Source organism: Mustela nivalis (assembly GCF_964662115.1).
Source record: "Mustela nivalis genome assembly, chromosome: 11".
Lineage (NCBI taxonomy): Eukaryota > Metazoa > Chordata > Mammalia > Carnivora > Mustelidae > Mustela > Mustela nivalis.
In genome coordinates, this window is record NC_139030.1 from 86119065 (window position 1) to 86135518 (window position 16454).

Consider the following 16454-nt stretch of genomic DNA (forward strand, 5'->3'; position numbering starts at 1 on the left):
AGTTTGAGCTCAACAACTACTCAGGGGCCCAGACCTGGGATCATGACCTGAGCCAAAAGCAGACACGCAACTGACTGAGCCACCCAGGCACCCCTGTATTAGCATTGTTTTTAGAGATTTGGGAAGAGGATAAGTAAAATGTCTTAATAATTTTAGATGATTGTGCATATGTTTATGTATATACATGTATGTAACACATAATACTACTTAATGTTCTTTGCTATTATAGTTGTATTGCTGATGTTTGGTAAGGTAGTTTGAAGGTCTTAAGTATTTTTTATTACTGTAAGTAATTTTTAAGTATTTAGAAGTTCATTCAGAAATTTGAGTATTTGTCAAAGATAAAATTGGTAAAGATTCTTTCCACTTTATGGTAATATTAAGCATAAGTGCTAGGTTGGTTCTTAGGAAGAGAGTTTTTATTTGTTTGTTTCGCCTAGAGAATAAATTACTTTCTCAATATAATTCTGGAAGTTAAATTAATTTGATTATTCTTAAATTTTTTTTATTCGCTTAGTGTTTTCAATACGTGTGGCTATGCTTACCGTACTGCCTGGTAGAAGGAATTGTTTTGTGATATGATTTTGGTATTTTGAAAGGAACTCCATTCTAAGAAATGGAGTCAGCTGATTGAAAATATTTTTTAACTTACATTTGAAATCCAAGACCCTTCAGCATTCATGAAGGAAGATAAAATTTAGTTATATTGCTATGGGCAATCACTTTGGAATCTTTGTGGAATCTTTTGTTTTCCTGATTGACATGCCTTTAGTGGCACCAATCTGGTTATTGATAGGGCAAAATGCAAAATGCATTTAAGCACTGTTAGGGCATAGATACTGGACATATGCAAAGAAGGGAACATGTAGAGAAGAAAGAAAGGTGGGTGGATTTAGTCACTGACGTTTGTGATAATTTAGTTGTCTTTCTTGTGCCTATCAGCTAATCAAGGGCTTTAAGAATGCTTAAGAAAAAGTGGTTTATTGAAATAGAAGGACATAATGTGGTTTATTATATGCTCTTTCAAACTCTTAATCACTCTTAGTGAATTGTAACTTACTATTTTATTTTTCTTCCATAGACTCTGTCAGGTGAAGGTGTATTCTTGCTTTTTAATTTGGCTAGAAGCAATTTATTTTTAAAGAAAGTATGTCTCCTTTGAAGATACACGGTCCTATCAGAATTCGAAGTATGCAGACTGGAATTACGAAATGGAAAGAAGGGTCCTTTGAAATTGTGGAAAAAGAGAATAAAGTCAGCCTAGTAGTTCACTACAATACTGGAGGAATTCCAAGGATATTTCAGGTATTACTGTATTTTGATGTGGAATAGATCTTGAATCACACCCTTTAGTGAATACCTTCTCTGTACCATAGTAAATGTAATGGTAACCTTCCTTCTAGATTAACGTTTCTTCTTATTTCTGGGACACTAAGTTTTGTGTGCATATTTTATGAATTTTTGAATAGCATCGTTGATGGTGTAAAATAAAGAGTAGGAAGTAGTCACCATTGTTGAAAAGAAAACGAGGAGGAAGCTGAGAGAACTGAGTTTTCTATCAAGCTATTTTAAAAACCACAATAGGTTTTTTTATTATTCCTTGTTTTTAGTTATTCCTTGTTTTTCCTTAGTATATATAATAGATTCATCACTGTGTAGTATTAGCTTTGAATAGCACTCTAAAACTAATGCCTACTTCCTAAATAATCCTGCCAAAGGTTGTGGTATGGACCTTTCAAGGATGATTATTGAAGGTCATTCTTACTGATGTTTTCTTCTAATTATAAACTCTTGAAGAATTTCATAGTTTTATCACTGCAGAAAATAGTTAATTTTATTTTTACTTCTATACTGTTTATTCTGTATAGCTAAGAGCTACTCATCTTAATATGATTTGAAAAAAGCAGCATCATTTTTCTGCACTTTAAAATTCTGTATTTGTTAATTTGATGCTACAAAAGTATAATATTCATTCTAAACTGAAGTACTTTGTTGAATAACAATTTATGAAATTTTATGCTTGAGAACCCTAGAGCTGGGGTGAAATTTCCATTTCTCTTTGCATTTGAACTGTGAAAATAAATTGCTTATAATTTTGTGTATCAAAGATATTCTTAAATAGATTGGAGGTGGTGACATGGGAAGTAGAAACAATAGTCATTTCCGCCACACACATGTATCTAGTAATTGGTCATCTCAGTGAAAGAAAGATTCCTTTTCAAATAGAGATTCGGTTTCTCAGTCCTTAGCCTAAAGTAGCAGTCAGTAAATATTTAAATATTTAAGCAAACAGTTCTTTAGGAGCGTGAGGATTCTGCCTGTGAATTCCAGCCTCATCGCAGTTCTAGATCAGTTTCCATTCAGCATTTATTTTGCTAACCACTTACAGATTACCGTGGTGGGTAGTGTACTAAGGGTTAAGAATACAGAGCTGAACGAGATGCTTTCTTCTCAAACTTAAGCGTAATCAGAAGGATTTTCAGATGTAAAAATATTTTAGAGACACTGAAGTAGTGCAAAGAAGAGAGTGGTTTGTGCCTGAGCATTTAGAGGATAAATAGGAGTTTGCCGAACAGTGGAGGTAGGACAGAGGTGATTTCTATCCATGGACAAACACATGCAAGTGTGACTCAACCCTTAGGGAACCAGAAAATTATTTTAAAATAAATGGACAGTGGGGAGTGTATGGCAGAAGTAGAGGCTGAAGAGCTAGATTTGAACCAGATCTTGAAGTATCTTACTAGTCATAATAAGAGGATCTTATTCTAAGGAGTCAAGAATCTCAAGTTCACTTTCATTTAGAGGCTAGGCAGATGACCATTTCAAGAGATAGTGGAAGAAGAGGGACATATAGGAGGTTATTGTGGCAGTTTCCATGAGGAATAAAAGTCCTGATTAAAGGATAAGACAGCAGGAAGAAACAGGAGGAGGAAAGAATGGATTTGAAGAGATTTCAAGATGACTTGACTCATTAGATTTAGGGAATGAGAAAGAAAAGACTGGGAAGATTCCCAAATTTCTGAATGGATGGCCATGCCTTTCATGTCTTGGTAGGAAGCAGAGGGAAAGAATTGGGCTGGGAGGATTAAGAGAAATGAGTTGTTTGAGGTGTCAGGCATTCAGATGTTGGTATCTAGGAGGCGTTAGGTAAATAGCACTGGAACTCCAGCAGAGAGGTCTGGACTTAGAGAAAAGATGGAAGGCCTCACCATATGGTAGTTAATAGAATTACAGGCTTCATAGGATTTTCAGTTGTTGAAGACTTCAAATTCAAGTTTATTCTCTCATCTTGTTTGTTCATAAACTTTTTCCCTCACATATTTTTCATTTTTAAAAAGTGGTATATTGATCTGAAATAGTTGTTTTATGTGATCTCTTTTCCTTTCGTATGTTAAATTTCTTGTTTAAATATTTCAGAGTTAAAGCCATTGAGACTATTGTGCTTTATGATAGAATTTTTACTGAAGAACATGAATTTAAAACCTACTTTGAATAAGTATATATCATTTGAAATTTGAATATAAATTAAGTCTGATAAAATTTTCATTCTTATCTAAAAATTGACAAAGATCAGTTCCAGTTTAAAAAATATAAAATACTATTACTTGTTTCTTTATGCTATTCAAGAGGTATGTCTTCAGCAAAAGGCAGCTTTTGAAACCTTTGTATATGCCCGCTGAGGGAGAACATTAGAGAATAAAGATGCCTAGTTGGCAAGAATTATTTAGGTAGTAAACTGCAAGATTTAATTTGGTCTTGGAGAAATTTCAGCCAAGAGAAAATGAAAGTTATTACTTCATAGCATATAGAAGAGTGGAAGAGCATATGGAAGAGTATAGAACAAATTATCGAGCCAGTTCTAGGGAATGGAAGAAGTGAGCTAAGAGTTCAGAGTGCTCATGAGCTTCATGATTGAATGAAAGTTAAATGAGCCTGCTTACGCAATTAAAAAAGAAAGAAAGATGGGGCACCTGGCTGGCTCAGTGGGTAAAGCATGGGACTCTTGCTCTCAAGGTTGTAAGTTTGAGTCCCATATTGGGTATAGAGATTACTTAAAAATAGTCTTTTTAAAAAAAATACATACATATATAGATATAGATAGATGATAGAAGAAGATGTTTTTTCACATTGATAAAGGTTTGTTTTGATTTGTTTTTGAGAGGTGGAATTCTTTTGCAGGTTATAGTTTGGATTAATAAATCCTTTTATTTTTATTTTTTTTAAAGATTTTATTTATTTATTTGACAGAGAGATCACAAGTAGATGGAGAGGCAGGCAGAGAGAGAGAGAGAGAGAAGCAGGCTCCCTGCTGAGCAGAGAGCCAGATGTGGGACTCGATCCCAGGACCCTGAGACCATGACCTGAGCCGAAGGCAGCGGCTTTAACCCACTGAGCCACCCAGGTGCCCAATAAATCCTTTTAAATTACAGCTACCTACACCAATTGCCAGATATTTTACAGGTGTTGTGTTTTCTCTTTTGTTTTGTTTTTTAAAGGGGGAAGAAATAAAAAGCCTCTAACACAATATGGCTTTCTAAACTAGTGCTAGTGTAATCATCTAGGCTCTGTAAATTGTTAACTCACTAGTTTTTTAGTTTTATAACTATGGCTGAAAATTTCCTATTTCCAATTTCCTACCATAAAATCAATAGTGCTAGGGTTACTTTGTAAAATAAGTTTTAATAGTAGGTGTTTGCCTTTCCTAAATGTGAAATCTTTAAGTGTATCAAGAAATGGGAACTCTTTCTGGTTAGAGGGAAAACCCTAAATTAATACAGGAAAGACTAAGAAATGTAATTTAGAAAATATAAAATTTAGTATGGCTTATACAACTTACTATACTTTGTTCCTGTGTATTTTTTACAATAACGATTTTCCTTTTCTGTTGATTAGCTAAGTCATAACATTAAAAATGTGGTGCTTCGACCGAGTGGAGCGAAACAAAGCCGTCTAATGTTAACTCTACAGGATAACAGCTTCTTGTCTATTGACAAAGTACCAAGTAAGGATGCAGAGGAAATGAGGTTGTTTCTAGATGCAGTCCATCAAAACAGACTTCATGCAGGTGAGCACTGATCTTCCCAGGGTTTGCCATTAACAGTTACTAAAGAGTATTACTAGGTAGTAGATCAGTATCACTGATGAATATTGACACAAAATCCCCAACAAAATACTAGCCATGAATTCAACAGTATATGAAAAGGATTATATACTGGGGCACCTGTGTGGCTCAGTCAGTTAAGTATCCCACTCTTGGTTTTGGCTCAAGTCATGATCTCAGTGTCATGGGATTAAGTCTTCCTCTCACATCAGGCTCCGAATTCAGCAAGGAGTCTGATTGTCCCTCTGCCCCCATATGCATACTCTCTCTCTCTAAGTGGGATTTATTTCTGGAATGCAAGAATGGTCTGAGATATGAAAAATCAATGTGATGTACCAGATGAGTGAATGAAGGACAAAAGCCATGTGATTCTTTTCATGCAGAAAAAGTATTTGATAAAATTCAAACCCCCCCCCTTTTTTTTTCTAAGATTTTACTTACTTACTTGACAGAGAGAGCGATCACAACTAGACAGAGAGGGAGAAGCAGGCTCCCTGCTGAGGAGAGTGCCTGAAGTCGGGCTTGATCCCAGGACCCTGAGATCATGACCTGAGCCGAAGGCAGAGGCTTAACCAACCGAGCCACCCAGGTACCCCTCAAAACCCTTTCATGATAGAAACACTCAACTAAACAGGAAAAGAAGGAAACTACCTTAACCTAATAAAGGTCGTATATGAAAAGCCCACAGCTAACATTCTTAACAATGAAAAACTGAAAGATTTTCCTTTAAGATAAGGAACAAGGCAAGGATACCCTCTCCCCTACTATCTAATATAATACTAATACTTAATGACTGAGCCACCGGGTGCCCCTTAATAGACCTTTTCTTAAGAAATAATGTAGTACTGGGTGTCTGTGGCTCAGATGGTTAAGCATCTGCCTTCTGCTCAGGTTCTGATCGCAGGGGTCTGGGATCATGTCCTGCATCAGGCACACTGCTCAGCGGGGAGCCTCCGTCTCTCTCTCCTGTTCCCCCTGTTTCTGCTTTCTCTCTGTCAGATAAATAAATCCTTAACAAAAAAAGAAAGAAAGAATCTAGTGCTTCAAATGAGTTTTCCACTATTACTGTTAGTCTCCAGCTCTCATTAGCAGAACTTTATTACTAATATTTTAGAGTTGACAAACTTTTAATTGAGCTTTTTAACTTAAATATAATAAAAATACTAGAAAATGAAGAGGTAGCAGTGCTACTTTGCTTGTATTTAATATGTATTTGATACACTACTTTTCCTTGTAAAATTTTTAAAAAATTATGGTTGCTTGCCATTGAGTACCAACCCATGTGTTACATGGTTCCTTGGTATCTGTTGTCCGTGTTCATGCCATAAACACATAGTCACTGAATTTTCTGTAGTGTTAATTACCAGGTATTTATATAGGAGAATTTCTAGCATTTTAATTTTGCACTTAAAATTTTATTTTTCTGTTACATCTTCCCAAATTTGTGCATGTTATTTCATTTTTTGCTTGAGAATCTAGCTCTGAATTTTAATTACTATTTATATCAGGTATACTTTCAGAAAGAATTGGTTGTTTAGCACTTTCATTTTTTTATGCATCTGTTTTTTCAGTATTCTATAATGATGATTAATCTCTTTATTAAAGAAAATGACATGGGATTATTTATTTATTTCCCCCCCTACCAGCCATGAAACCTTCTCAGGGGTCTGGTAGTTTTGGAGCTATTCTGGGCAGCAGGACGTCACAGAAGGAAACCAACAGGCAGCTTTCTTATTCAGACAATCAGGTATGTTCATTTGAATCTTTCTAGCTTTTAGGAAAAGTTATAATCAGGGTGCCTGGGGGCTCAGTGGGTTAAAGCCTCTGACTTTGGCTTGAGTCATGATTCCAGGGTCCTGGGATCAAGCCCCGCATCGGGCTCTTTGCTCAGCAGGGAGCCTGCTTCCTTCTCTCTCTCTTCCTGCCTCTCTGCCTACTTGTAATCTCTGTCAAATAAATAAATAAAATCTAAAAAAAAAAAAAAAAAGTTATAATCAACTATTACTATGATCATCTTTTTTTTTTGTTTGTTTTAAAGATTTTATTTGAGAGAGAGAAAGAGAAAGTGAGAGAGGGATTACAAGCATTGGGAGTGGGAGAGGGAGAAGTAGGCTTCCCACCAAGCAGGGAGCCTGTTGTGGGGCTTGATCCCAGCCGAAGGCAGATGCTTAACGACTGAGCCATCCAGGTGTCTCTATTATGAACATCTTTTCAAGATTTATCGCATCCTATCCTTCTTACATGTAGTTTTACTAAACATACAATTTATGCTCTGTGTCTCATGGTCATCATTATGAACCACAGTAAAGTGTAGTTTTTAAAAGCATAGTTTTGGAGTTAGATGTGGGTTGGAAATTTGGTGCTGATACTTAGTGGTTGTGGGTCTTTGAAGAAGTTCCTTAAGTATCCTGGCGTTACTCTCCATCTGTAAAATTGGGGCAGCAGTAATATTTTAAGGGTTGTTATGAGATAATGCATGTTAAAGTGCTTATTAGCCTACAATACCATATACTAACAATGCTGTAAATTTTTCCTACTATTATTTCTGTGATGTCCTTTGGGTCTGTTGTGCATTATGAACTTTACCCCTACACTGTATGATATCAGACTGTTTTATTGAGGTCTTCTGTTTGTTTTTTAAATAGTTTCTCTTTGATAAATATTCAGACAGTCATAAGACTTCCTTTGTACTATTGCAATTTAGCAGACCTATGTCTTTGAAAATTTATTCTGTAAAGGGAAACCAGGCATAAACTAAGAAAAACTTGGAAACTATCCTGTAAGTAAACTGATGAGTTCTATTTGGATGTGCAGAGAGGTGATTACTTAGTTCATTTGCTATGCAATGAATAAGATTTTATTTTTGTTAATTTTTTTTAAATATGTTGTGGGTTTTTTTTTACATTTTAATTGAGGTATAATTGACATGCTCTAAATTGCACATACTTGAAGTGTACAATTTGATACATTTTGACTTATGTGTCTACCTGTAAAATCATCACCATAATCAACTGAGAGAACAACCATACCCCTTAAAAGTTTCCTCCTCCCTGTTTGTAATTCCCTTCCTGCTTGCTCTCTGGCCCCATCCTTAAACCACAACTGGTTTGCTTTCTGTCGTTATAGATTAGTTTGTGTTTTCCAGAGTTTCATATAAATGGAATCATTGCATATTTTTTTTTGTCTAGGTTTTTCACTCATTGTAGTTACTTTGAGATTCATCTGTGGGTAGAAATTTGAACTGTTAGAATATTTAAACGTATAGATGTTATCATATGTGACCAGCAAATACTTACACTCTCACAAGTAATGATTCTTATCATTGGGATTGTAAAGTCAATATTATGGGTCATAACTGGGATTTTTAAAAAAAGGAACAGAATAGAAAATAATTGAGGAGGTATTGTACATAGTAAGGGTAAGTATTGATTTCTGAAACTTTTGGTTATTTATATGTACATATAGTAGTTGTGATGTGAAATATTTCTACTAAGTAGAGCTCATGGTCAAAAAGGTTGAAAAATGCAAAACAGCATAAATATAGTATTCTACCACATGTATAACAAAAAGGATAAAATTGCTTTACATTTGCATTAAGAAGAATACTTATAAGGGACAAGAGCATGGGAAAGAATTGAATATATGGCAGTAGGTGAAAATGAGACATCCCAGGAAATGGCTTTGATAATAGTATTTTGATGTTTGAGTCTTGAGACTGTATCACCCATTTGAAAATAAATTCTAACTTTTTGAAACTGTTCATTCAGGTGATCTCAGAGATTTTTTTCTTTTCTATGCTAACGTATGTAATTCTGTAGAAAGAAAGAAATTGGAAATTTATTCCATAGACAAATCACATAGCTTTTAATCTAGTTATGAAATTTACTGGCACAATGCTGGTCAAAAGCACTATTTCCCAACTAATATGTTTAAATTGCTGTATTCACTCTGAATGTTCTTGCTATGTCTTTAAGGTAGATTATTTGATTCATTATCTGCCAGGGGACTCTCTCTTACATTCATTCTCCCCATCAAAAGTTATATGAGGTATTTATAACTTTGCATTTAAGTTGTGGCAACCAAATGTCATCGTTGCTCCTTTTTCCCACACTGTGTCACTTTATCAAAAGCATAATTGGATTTTTTTTCTCTGAAGATTTGTTTTCATCCTCATCACTAGAATTACATAGTGGGTATCTGAGTCTTTTCTTAATAAGTCAGGTATTTAAAGCAAATTCCTTTCTGCCTCTAGTCATATTGTGAAAATTTTAAATTTATAGGCATGCTAGAAGAAAATAAGTGTCAAGTTCAATTTCTGATACAGATTGTACATTACAATCAGTGAGAGTACTTTAAAAAAAAAAAAACTACTTATGAATGGGCTTCACCCCAGGCCAATTAGCCTAGAATGTCTGGAGATGGGTTTTCAGTTTTATTTTTTAAAAATTGAGTCCACATGGGAATCAGTGATCTAAAAGCTTGCCAATTAATTTGAATATTTAGCTATGTTAAACTTTACTCTTACAGGCATCTTCAAAAAGAGGAAGTTTGGAAACTAAAGATGATATTCCATTTCGAAAAGTTCTTGGTAATCCAGGTAGAGGATCAATTAAGACTGCGACAGGAAGTGGAATAACTGTCACCCGGACAATTCCCTCTTTGACATCTACATCAACCCCTCTTAGATCAGGGTTATTAGAAAATAGGTATGGAAGACTTACTTTCTTTTTCTTAGTCATTAGCTGTGACTTTTTATAAATGTCTTTTTGGCCTTTTAGAAAGGCAGATACTTTGAGAAAAGGGAGATTGTCCAGTTCATAAAGTATGTTAGAAGGAACTATACATTTTATTAAAAATATATTTTTTTAGTAGGTAATTAGTAATGGGTTTTTTATGATTTATGTCAGCGACAAATACTGAGTATGCAGATATACAGTATATATCTTTTTTTTTTTTTAAGATTTTTATTTATTTATTTGACAGACAGAGATCACAAGTAGGCAGAGAGGCAGGCAGAGAGAGAGAGAGAGAGAGAGGGAAGCAGGCTTCCTGCGGAGCAGAGAGCCCGATGCGGGGCTCGATTCCAGGACCCTGAGATCATGACCTGAGCCGAAGGCAGCAGCCCAAACCACTGAGCCACCCAGGCGCCCCTACAGTATATATCTTTTAAAGATTTTATTTATTCATTTGAGAGAGAGAGAGAGGGAATGCACAAGTGGGGGAGAGGGAGAAGCAGCAAAGCAAACTCTTCATTCTGCTGGGAGCCTGACAAGGGGCTCCATCACAGGACCTGGAAATCATGACCTGCGCTGAAGGCAAATGCTTAACCATCTGAGCCACCCAAGCGCCCCAGATATATGGTATATTAATCAAAATATGGTTTAGAGAACTAAGCAGTAATCACAGTTCCTGTCCTTGAGTATGTTGGTTTATACTTTTTAATGGTGTGAATTATGACTTCTTAAAATAATTTTTCTTTGTCCTCTACAGGACTGAGAAGAGGAAAAGAATGTTATCTGGCTCAGAACTGAATGAAGATTACCCTAAGGAAAATGATTCATCATCGTAAGTTGCTTTAAGAGCCCCTATGGCACTAGGGGTGCCTGGGTGGCTCAAACCGTTAAGTGTCTGCCTTTACCTCAGGTCATGATCTCAGGGTCCTGAGATTTGAACCCGGAGTCAGGGTCCTTACTCAGCAGGGAGTCTGCTTCTCCCTCTCCCTGTCTGCCCTCTGCTCCTTCCCTGCACTGTGCTCTTTCTGTCTCTCAAATAAATAAAATAAAATCCTTAAAAAACAAATAAAAAAACCTTTATGGCACTAGGTCAGTGTTTCTTATAATGGAAAATACACTCACTATGGAAAATTGGTGGTGGGGAGAGGGGTTCAGTTTATGAGAATTCTAAAGATAGAATAGAATTTAAAGTATTTTGGGGGCACCTTGGATACTCAGTTGCTTAAAGGGTCTGCCTTTAGCTCAGGTCATGATTTTGGGGTCCTGGGATGGAGCCCTGCATTGGCCTCCCTGCTCACCAGGGAGTCTGCTGCTTCTCTGTCTCCTTCTGCCCCTCCACCCACCTCATGCTCGCTTACTCTATCTCAAATAAATAAAATTTTAAAAAAAGAATTAAAAATATTTTGGTGATGGTAGATTACAGGCTTCATAGAGTATTTGGCCATTGCTGTTGCTCTGCTTATTTCATTGCCCTTCTGCCATCCTAGCTTTTTTTAATCTGCAATACTTAGAGGAAGAATAGAATTAAAGAACTCTAAGCAGATGTTTGTTTTTTTAATTTTTAAAAATCTTTTTAAAGGTTTATTTATTTGAGAGAATGTACATGAATGAGGGGAAGGTAAAGGGAGGGGGGAAGCAGATTCTCCCCTGGGCAGAGAGCCCCATGTGGGGCTCTGTTTCATGACCCTAAAGTCATGACCTGAGCTTAAACCAAGAGTCAGATGCTTAACCGACTGAGCCACCCAGGTGCCCCTTATCAGATGTTTCTTGTTGGCTGCTCTTCTGTTGTGAATTCTTTCCTTCCCTTTGCGATCTCCCCCAACCCATGAAAAGTTAGCCTAGGAGTAAAAGGATGTTAACCTAGGGTGCTTGGGTGGCTCAGTCAGTTAAGGATCCAACTGTGATTTCAGCTCAGGTCATGATCTCAGTGTTGTGAAATTGAGCTCCATGTCGGGCTCCATACTGGGGGTGAAGCCTGCTTAAGATTCTCTCTCCTTCCCGCACCATCCCCACACCCCCACCCCCGGCACGTGAGCATGCTCTCTCTCTTAAAAAAAAAAAAAAAAGTGGTGGGGGTGGGGGTGTGCTGTAAACCAGACATGGGTTCTAGGCGAGGAACATCAATCTTCTAGAGTTATTTTCTGGTTGAACAAAAGAGGGTAGACCTTCAGCAGGACAGCCACCAACTTGGTCTCTTCCTCATCATGAGGGGGTTTGGTTTGGTTTGGTTTTAACTGTTTGGGGGAGAATATTTACTACACTGTTATGAAATACCTCAGTTAATACCTTTTTTTTTTAAGTTTTTATTTAATTTCCAGTCAGCATACAGTGTGATACTTACGTACAACACCCACTGCTTATCACAACACGTGTTCTCCTTAATCCCCAACCCCTTTTTAACCCATCTTCCCACCCACCTCTCCTCTTGTAACTATCAGTTCTCTATAGTTAAGAGACTGTAGCCTGTTTTTTGATTTTCCTCTCTTTGTTCTCTAGATCGTTTCTTGAATTACACATATGAGTAAAATCATATGGTATTTATCTCTCTGACTGACTTATTTTGCCTAGCATAATACTCTCTGGCTCCCTGCACATCATTGCAAATGGTCAATTAGTACCATAACAAAAATCAGTTGATAGTCAAGGAACTGGTATTGTAGGTTAAAGGTCACCAGAAGGAAGTTGGGAAAAAGCTAAGGAAACTTTATGTATTTATGGGAATTTTTGTTCTGCTGCTATAACATAAGATATAAAACTGAGTAGGTGATAGGACTGGTGTGACATTTGAAACTACAGTCACCATGGACTCAGATTCTTTCTATCTTACTGATCTATAATTCTTAATAACTAACGTCCACTTTGTGAACCAAGATAGCTGCTTCAGCATTCACTTTCATTTCTGCATGCCTGTTGGTGGGAATGGGGAAAGAAACAAAGGCAGGGCATATTGCTTTCCTTTATGCTGGAAATTGTACACACCACTTCAGTGCACATTGGCCAGAATTTGGTCATATGGTTATATCAAATTAGGAGAAACTCTGGAAAATATACCTAGCCTAGCCCAAATTCTGTTATGGCAGAACGGTACGGTTGTTATTTGGGAACAGCTGACAGTCTGCTGTAGTTTACCCCTGTGGCCATAGAAATAGATCTGTTAATTGTTCTTCCCATAGGTTTAGTCACTGTATCCAGTTCAGAGTCAGGATCTCTGGGTGATGTGCAGTTCTCTCCATAGGTCTAAATGTGCCTTCAACCATGTGCCTTATGGTCTGTTACCTAAAAAAACCCCTAAAAGCCAAGTTCGTCTGTATTCCCCACTCCCATGTCCATACATATATCATTATACATTGCTGCCATAGGCGTAGGATAACCACAGTAAAAGTTTCCATTTAGAAAAGACAAGAATAGGAAACGTGAATTGCTGTTCTGTAGCAGCAATAAAATCTTGGTAGGCAAAGGTTGTGAAGACGGTGAAAGTAGCAGAGTAAGTTCTTGATTAGTCCTTGTAGCAGTCTCTGTTCTATCCTCTGGGAGAAACTCCCTTCCTCATTGTACTTCATTTGACTCCTAACTTTGTCTTCTGGTAGATTTCCTTTGTCTGTTATCTTTCAAGGCCATAGGTGAAGTGGATCTTGAAGACTGTTCTTCTTGGGGCCTTGCAACTTTTGTAGCCTGCTTCATGCTGATATAGTTCTGGGAGTTTGGAAGTATCCAGAAATCTAGGAGTTCTGGAAAGCTAGAAGTTTCTTTAAAGGTAGAGCAAACAGGATTTTATAGGCTTGAGAAAGAATTGGGACCAAAATTTTTGTTGTTTGGATTTTTTGTTTTAATAAACTCTTAAGTTTTGAAATAATTTTAGTTTTACAGAAAACATATGAAGACAATATAGAATGTTGCTGTATACCCTTAATCATGTTTCCTTTAATATTAACATGAGTCCCCCCCCCCCCCCACAAACTATTTCCTCAGTTACCTCCTGTCATTGCCTCAGTTTGAGAATCTGAAGCAATTGGATTTTTTTGATCCCATATGGTCTCAAATTACCAGACAGTTTCAATTCTGGGCCTTACATTCCTTGATTGTAAGGTGGCTAGCCCTTACCCGAATTTATCTTTCTTGAAAAGGACCTTGCTGAAACCACAGAGCAGTGTTCTTATTGGTTCACTTTTAGAGCTGTAGGTTCAGTAAGTATGCAGTCTGCTTCTCAGGACTGCAGATAGCAGGGTTGTTTTGGTTTTTTAAAAATATTTATTAGAGGGTATTAGGGAGGGCACGTATTGCATGGAGCACTGTGTGTGGTTCAAAAACAATACTGTTACGCTGAAAATAAATATAAATAAATAATAAAATAAAAATTTTAAGAAGTGGAAAAAAAAATTTATTTGAGTGTGCATGCATGCACATATGTGAGTTATGGGAGGGGCAGAGGAAGAGGGGGAGAAAGAATCTCAAGCAGACTCCCCACTGTGTGCAGAGCCTGATCTGGGCCTTGATCTCACAACCCTGAGATCATGACCTGAGTTGAAACCAAGAGTCAGACACTTAACCGACTGAGCCACCCAGGGACCCTTACAGATAACAGTTTTATAAATATTTTGGTGCAATATAACAGTCCTCATTGGCTTTCCAGTATGTAATATCTAGGTCCTTACTCTCTACCTTCCTACTGTGGCTAGTGCTATGTAGTTCAGGCTTGTTATGGTAGCACCCCGTTCTACTAACAGCATTTGTGGATTCAGAGACTAGTTGTAGGAAACAAAATTCAGTTGCCTAGTTTACACACAAAGATGTTTGCCTTTAGAGACTATGAAGTGATTTAGCCTGTGGGTTAAACTTTCAGAATGATTTTCAGAGCTGTGCCCCAGATCAGGTTACCAAAGATGCTGCTGGCTGTCATCAAAGTGAATAGCTGAGTCGGAAACTGTCATCTTGGAGCCATGCTTCCACTACCAAGATGAGAAATCTTTAAGGAGAAATCAGACACCTCCAAAATGATTTTTGCCATCACAGAGAGAACACATGACCTCTGCCTTACTTCCACTTTCCAGCTATTACTCAGTTATATGTAATTATCTTATTTCACATCTTGAACACATATCTTCTCTTACTTCACATCTTGAACAATAACTAGGAAGTGGAGTGTTTTAGCTTTCTGAGTTTCATGGAACAGATGCACCAAAAGGTAATTGTAATAGCGTGTTTCCTGCCAGTTCACCACATTCACCACACTTTGGGATCACCCCACTTTATCCACTTAGAATTCTGTCCTGTGAGCCCTGCATTTCTGATCTTTGTTCTGGGCTAATAGCACTTCTCACAATATTACAGTTAGATTTTTTCAAGTTTGAGTTTCCTAGAAGACTCTAGATTAATATAGTTGTACAAGTGACTTGTTAAGAAAGTGCTCATAGGAGAGATCAAAGTGAGGAAAGTAAGACAGGGAAGGAAGGGAAGCTGGAAGTCTATGAGGGTGTCTTTCAGGGAGAGTAGGCTTCATCTTGATCTAGCAGGGGGCGCTGGGTCTGTTCCAACTTGAAGTAAGGAAGGGAGCTTTCATGTTCTCATACTGTTCCATCATTAGTTCTGTGGCTTTGCCCGTTGGGCAAAGTATTTTAAGTAGCCCAAAGGCAGTCCTCTAAAGAAGAACTGCAGGTGTGTTGAAACACATAGTCTGGAAGTGTAAACACTATAAAAAGGGGTCTGAAGGGCTCTGGTAGAGCATAAGTATTAAGTTCATTTGCTGTTATCACAGATTCTTCACATTGATGGTGCCCAAATTCTGCATGAAAAAAAAGGGAGGATTAGAGGGATGAGCAATAGACCTTTTTGTCCTTATTTGTATAGATAGCCTTGAGGTTGTAAACAATGTTACCATCTTTTTCTTCTGCCATTTATTCTAGATTTGCTGCATTCTCCATTAATACTTCTGCTGGTCTTGGTGATTTGCCTAGTGATATGACTAAGATCTTCATCCTTGTGGGGATGAGCCCCTGATCACTATGTGCTTGTGCCGGCGATGGTTGCTGAAATTGCCCATTTGTAGTTAAAACTGAATGTGACAAACACTAAGAGAATCCCTAGTAAGTCCCCGTTACTCCCTATTCCTCCTGCCCTCGTTATCTAGCATCAGCCATGTACCTCTTTATAATAATCAAAGTCAGTTACTTCTGATAGTATGGCAGTTCCCTTCTTTGCCTGATGCTCTACCAACATGAGGAACCCAAAATGAGTAGCAGCCGTAGCTATAGATTAAATGGGATTCTTACTGTCCCCAAAGGTGAAAAAAAGTTCCCCCTCTGGGATCCAGGACCTGATTGTTCGATGTCTCTTTAGTGAAGTTCTCTGATGAGCATTAGTATGTGAAAAAGATCCTCACCCTTTGTACACATTTCCAATCGCTTCTCGGCCTTTTGGCTAATATGAAGTGTTCACATTTCCATATGGCTATTCATATACCTCTTCCATAAATCATTTCTCCTTGATCTTTCAGGCTTGTTACTTGCAGGCTGCTGACTGTCCATGCAGATTTTTCTGTCTCTCCATCCTGTGTCCAGGAATCCATGGCCTACTCTTTTCTCCACACAAAGTGGATAATGAAGTGTACCTCTCAAAGTCTGCAC

At 37.4% G+C, this 16454-nt stretch overlaps 1 protein-coding gene across 8 annotated transcripts in view; it reads left to right on the plus strand.

Annotated features, from left to right (window-relative positions):
• The window catches only part of USP37 (ubiquitin specific peptidase 37), an 85615-nt gene that overhangs the window by 8447 nt on the left and 60714 nt on the right, over positions 1-16454 (plus strand). For all 8 annotated transcript variants that reach the window (XM_082691470.1, XM_082691475.1, XM_082691469.1 and 5 more), the window contains 5 exons: positions 1082-1305; positions 4894-5065; positions 6748-6848; positions 9629-9807; positions 10592-10666. In XM_082691470.1, the coding sequence (XP_082547596.1) occupies positions 1150-1305; positions 4894-5065; positions 6748-6848; positions 9629-9807; positions 10592-10666 (683 nt within the window). In that variant the 5' untranslated portion in view covers positions 1082-1149. The remainder of the gene's footprint in view (positions 1-1081; positions 1306-4893; positions 5066-6747; positions 6849-9628; positions 9808-10591; positions 10667-16454) is intronic.